Source organism: Camellia sinensis, chromosome 2 (assembly GCF_055761805.1).
Source record: "Camellia sinensis isolate YWXY chromosome 2, ASM5576180v1, whole genome shotgun sequence".
NCBI lineage: Eukaryota > Viridiplantae > Streptophyta > Magnoliopsida > Ericales > Theaceae > Camellia > Camellia sinensis.
Window position 1 is genome coordinate 119,972,698 of NC_138962.1, and position 6,000 is coordinate 119,978,697.

At 30.4% G+C, this 6,000-nt stretch overlaps 1 protein-coding gene across 1 annotated transcript; it reads left to right on the forward strand.

Annotated features, from left to right (window-relative positions):
- The first annotated feature begins 4,761 nt into the window (after window positions 1-4,761).
- Window positions 4,762-5,645, forward strand: LOC114302875 (3'-5' exonuclease). The gene has a single exon (XM_028247949.2). The coding sequence runs from the start codon at window positions 4,833-4,835 to the stop codon at window positions 5,478-5,480; it is 648 nt and encodes a 215-aa protein (XP_028103750.2). The 5' UTR covers window positions 4,762-4,832; the 3' UTR covers window positions 5,481-5,645.
- Window positions 5,646-6,000: the final 355 nt, after the last annotated feature.

Sequence of the window (6,000 nt, forward strand, 5' to 3'; positions counted from 1 at the left end):
TTGTATAGCAACTCATCATGCCATGCCACGCCATACAATATATATTGATGGTAGTGTGGATCCCAAATTTGGAGCGCGAGTATTTTGACTATTTTTGCACTTGTTGCCCCATTTTTGTCTAACCTTTTCTGATCATATTGGAACTGAAGTGACTGTGGATGCAACTTTAATTTTGGGGTAAACGACGTAAATCTCATGTTCATATATATGCATGTGATTTACAATTCTTATATATTTGTTTTTCTTTGTTTTTTGTGTCTAACTTATCCTTGTTAGGTGTTTGTTTTAAATTCCCAACAATGATTCATCCCACTAAAAACATCACCATTAATAGCACTAATGCATTAAAAAAGTAAAAAAAAAAAAAAAAAAAACACAACTCCAAGACCAAAACATCACATCATTAATGGCGGGACCCACTGCCACCTAATTAGTGGGAGCACTAATTAGTGCTCCCAAGCATTTTTCTTAAATTCCTAACATATGATGTGTATGAAACATTATGGTGGTCATCCAGGAGTCAAGATAGGGACTAGCAGAGGGAGGGGATGTGAAGATGGTATAGTTTTTAGTTTTTTTTTTTGTTATTGTTTTTGTTTTCCAAGTTCGGACAATAGGTAAACGAATCATAACAATTAAATAATTTTTTCATAAATAATCTACTTCTCCAACTTCTCAATATTCTCAATATTTATAGAAATCGAGTAGATCCTCCCACCTCCTATTTATTAAGAAAAAATTAAAAATTTTTTTTTCGTTCGGCTGCTAAATAATTTTAGTAGCTAAAGCTAGCTACACGGCTATTAAAAAAATTTTTAGTCGCCAAGTGTAATATTTTTAGTGACTAAATTTTTTTTTTTAGTCGCCAATAATTAATATTCTTCCGACTAAAAAAATTTAGTAACTAAATATTTGACTTTTGCTGACCAATATTATTTTTGATTGTCAATTCCACAACTTTTAGCGACTAAATATTTTTAGTTGCCAAAAATGGTCGCCAATAGTGCATTTTGTTGTAGTGTATTCATTTTTATTTTTTTGTATTTTTTTAGTTCACCTGCACAAGACAATCTGCACACAAGGAAAAAAAAAAAAAAAAAAAAAAAAGTAACACTTGCACAAGAAAATATATATATTAAAATAAAAAGAATAAATTACAATAAAAATTACCTATGAATCAGACAACTTATTTTTAGCTCCCGACAACGATGCCAAAAATTGATATAGTCGCTTGCATATCAAAATATTTATTTAAAACCAAATAAAAACAACTCCTCTATAGAATAGCGGTTAAAACCAAGTGTCGATTCACATAGGCTAATAATGAATAATTTAATTTAGAAATTTAGATTTGGTTACGAATATTTTGAGTGAAAATTAAACTAGCTAATTAAACGATTAATTAAACAAAATGAAACAAATATCTGAGAATTTTGAATCCACCACTAATTTTATAATTGAGAGTAATTGTATTCAGTCCTTAGAACACCATTGATGTAAGTTAATCAGAAAACTATGAATCAAGAGGATATGTATATCAAATCAGAAAACTATGAATCATCTTTACTACTAAACTATGGTTTGATGTACTACCCATCATACTACTATGTATGACTCATATAAAAATTCTAATATATAACACTGAAAACCATTATGTACTATGATTTGAATAAAGGGCAATGATTGGTGGCCATAAATTCTGTGGCTCAAATGACACGAAAATATCAAAACGACGTCGTTTTGGGTACAAAACAATTCTGAAAATGCCAAAATGACGTCGTTTTGATATTTTCGGAGCATTTGAGCCATAGAATTTGTGGCCACCAAACATTTTTCTTTGAATAAAATATTTATTACACAAAAATATCTAAAAGTTAATTAATTATATCCAAATCAAATTAAAATTAAAAATACTAAATACAACTTATCCTAATTATTTGATCAGATTTCATCTCTATCCTAAAACAGAAAAATAATTTCAATCACTAATATTTACAAACTAAACGCTCCGACTTTTCCCTTCTTTTTATTGTTTTTTCTCCTCTTCTTCCTCCCATAGACCGAACTCCACTGCTCCGTTGAGCTCCCCACTCTCATTTTCTTTCTTTGACCCTTCACCTCTCCTTTTATAAAAGAAAAATCATGTAAATAAAACAAACTTAATAATATAAATAATATATATATATATATATATATAATTGAGAGGTGAGGTGATTAGCCGCCACCGGCTCATTTGTTTGTTTTTATTTTTTTATTTTATTTGTTTATTTTTGTTTGTTTTTCTTTTCTTTTCTTTTCTTTTCTTTTTTCTTACTAGATAAGGATGCAAATTTAGAAACCTGTATAGTAATTTATTGTACATTTTATAATATATTAATGTATAAAATATTTAAAAGATATTATTTATTGTAATTTAAGGGTTGATTTGGGATGTCCTAAAAAAGTGTATTTTTTGACTTATTGGTGGGTTTGGGTTGGGTTTGATGTGATGTGTTAGAGAGGTGATGTGATTTAAATAAGATGATGCGACTTAAATAAGATAGTGAATTTTTGACTTATTTAGGGGTTGTTTGGGGTGTTGAGGTTGAAAATATGAATGTTTGGGTTAACTTTTTGACTTTTTATAGAAAAATGTGTATTAAAAAATTGTATAAATTAATGTGTAGGGAAAAATTAGTATTGGGAGTTCTGCAGTCGTAATTGTTGACTTTTGGTGAATAGTAATAACTTTTTAACTTTTTGAGTAACTTTTTAACTTTTTGACTTTTTGGAGACTCCCCAAACTTGGCCTTAGTACATGCCAAACTAGCTCTTATATACAAACATTTGCTTGTTTTTCTTTTCTTTTCTTTTCTTTTTTCTTACTACATAAGGATGCAAATTTAGAAACTTGTATAGTGATTTATTGTACATTTTATAATATATTAATGTATAAAATATTAAAAAGATGTTATTTATTGTAATTTATATACAAACACGGACAAATATTAGGGCTGAGCAAGTGATCCGTGAAATCCATAATCCGATCTAGTTCACTCTAATCCGATAGGTTTGGATTGGTTTTTTGAATCCGCAGTTCGGTTCCGGATTGAAAAATTAAAAATCCGTAGTCTACGGATTGGTTCCGAATTGAACCCCACGGTTCTGGATTAAAACAGATTCGAACCGTATACAAATAGTCTATATTTTTATTATATATCATCCCCCATAGTATCTTCTCTTAATTTTATATAAAATCTAAACTCAAACTTAAAACCGTATAATATCTTCTTTTATTACTCTTGTTTGTTGGTTTTTAGTTTTAATTTGTAATGGTTTAAATACTTATAGTGAAACCAATTTTCTTATGGTTGTTTAAATTTTAGAACAGTATGCCGCTATTATAGAAAAATATGTTGCTATTGTGGAACTAATATAGCGCTATGTTTATATTTTTATAAAATTAAAGTGTTATAAATATATTTTTGTTATTTAATTATGTGAATCCGTGGTCTTAAACCGATCCAATCCGTATTGAAATGGATTGGTTCGGATTGGTTCCATGATTTAAACGGATTGGGTTGATTCCAATTTTTTAGGAACCGTAGATAACGGATTGGTCCTGATTTTATCCCAATTCGGTCCAATCCGGACCATGCTCACCCCTAACAAATATATCAAATCGCATGAAATTATAAAATAATATAAGGCCTAGTTTGGGAAGACTAAATAAGTGTATTTTTTGACTTTTTATGAAATATGGGTTAGGTTTGGGTTGGGTTTGAAGTAATGTGTTAGAGAGGTGATGCGACTTAAATAAGATGATGTGACTTAAATAAGATAGTGACTTTTTGACTTTTTATCTTTTTTCAATCATGCCAAACTTGACCTAACAAAATGTATATTAGCTATTAATCAAGAATAAAATTTAAAATTAAATATATCATAATTAAAAAGTTAAATCATTGCAAGTGACCGTTATAATAATATAAAAAATCTTTTTATTATCTTTAAAATAATACTATATGTATTAATTGGTATATTAATTAATGTATTAACTAATAATGTGTCATAATTTTTGAGGTTTTGAATTTTATAATGGATGAAATCATAATTTTAAAATACAAATGTCATAACTATGTTGTTATATTTTAGGAGTAATGGTAGGGACCATAAAAAAAATATTATGAAATGTATCATGAATATTTTTCATCTTTTGATTAGTATGTGGTGTTTTATTATATGTAAAAAAAATTTCATAATCATTTTTATGACATTTTTTTTTTCATGATCCTTAATATTACTCATATCTTTAATATAAAAATATTTAACATAATATCCATTGCCAAACTTCTTTACACTTCACGTACAAATTTCTCGGATATCTCACTCTGTTTAGTTTGAATTTTTTGGTTTAAATTTTTTAAAAATTGATTTTTTTAATTTTTGTATTTTTTTATTTTTAGTGAATATTTTTTAAATTTTAAATATTTTTTTTTACTTTTTTAGATGCACTTTACTTACATGTATCTAAAAAATAAAAAATTTGTGAAAAAATATTTTAAAAAATTAATAAATACATAAAAATATAAAAAATGTACTGAGTTCTTGTATTTTTAGTATTAGTGAATTTTTATAAGATTTTTTTATAATTTTTTTACTTTTTAAGTATATTTATATTAAGTGTGTCTAAAAAGTAAAAAAATTACGTAAGATATTAAAAAAAATTCAGTAAAAATAAAAAAATACAAAAAATAAAAAAAAGTAAAATTTTCTAAAAAATATTTTGAAAAACTGGAAAGCTGTTTTCTTTTCAATTCTTCCCCCTCTCTCTCTCTCAATCAAACCCATCAATGGCAGCAGCAGTCACAAATCTCGGCATCGTCGACCACGAGTTGCCGGACGACACCCACAACCTCTACGACGTAACCTTTTTCACCGATCTAATCCACACACTCGTCACTCGGTCTCCCTTCTTCGTTGACTCCTGGATCTCCGAAATCACAGCCATCCATCGACGCCGACTCCACCGCCTCATCGTCGGCCTCGACATCGAGTGGCGACCCAACGACCGTTACAGTGATAACCCCGCCGCCACTCTCCAACTCTGCGTGGGCCGCCGATGCCTCATCTTCCAACTCCTCTACTCCCCTGAAATCCCCCAATCCCTCATCGACTTCCTCAACAACCCTATCTACACTTTTGTGGGTGTGGGTATTAACAGCGATGTCGAGAAATTGATTGAGGATTATGGGTTATCTGTGGGGACTACTGTTGATCTTCGCACCTTGGCGGCAGACTGCGGCATGACGGAGCTTCGCAATGCGGGGTTGAAGACCATGGCGAGAGAGGTGCTGGGGAAGGTGATTGATAAGCCGCAGAGGATTACGAGGAGTAGGTGGGACAATGAGTGGCTCTACCCTGAACAGATACAGTATGCTTGCATTGATGCTTTTCTTTCTTTTGAGATTGGAAGGTGTTTTAATGCATCTGAGTATTAGATATTGGAAGAGTATTGTGGTTTTTTTTAGATTTGTAATCTGAATGGGGTTGGGGTTTGATGGAGATTTACTACGGTTTTGTTTATATTGGGATCTCTGTTTGATGGATTTGGATGGTGGGTTTTGTTTGCTATATGATTTGCAATTTCGATATGTTTGATCATTGCGTGATATGTTCTGTGCTTCTATCTTGTTGCGCAAGAACAGGATTGTTGATGCCTGTGTTGCATTGTACTAACATACAAATGGTCTCTTTTTTCTGTCTTTAATTAGGGAAGTTTTTGTTTTTCTTAGTTACTAAATTATTTGTATAGCAACTCATCATGCCATGCCATACAATATATATTGATGGTAGTGTGGATCCCAAATTTGGCGCGAGTATTTTGACTATTTTTTGCACTGGTTGCCCCATTTCTATGTACATGGAGTTCAGAGCGGTTGGGGTTATCTCTGTATCTTTTGTCTAACCTTTTCCGATCATATTGGAACTGCAGTGACTGTGGATGCAACTTTAGTTTTG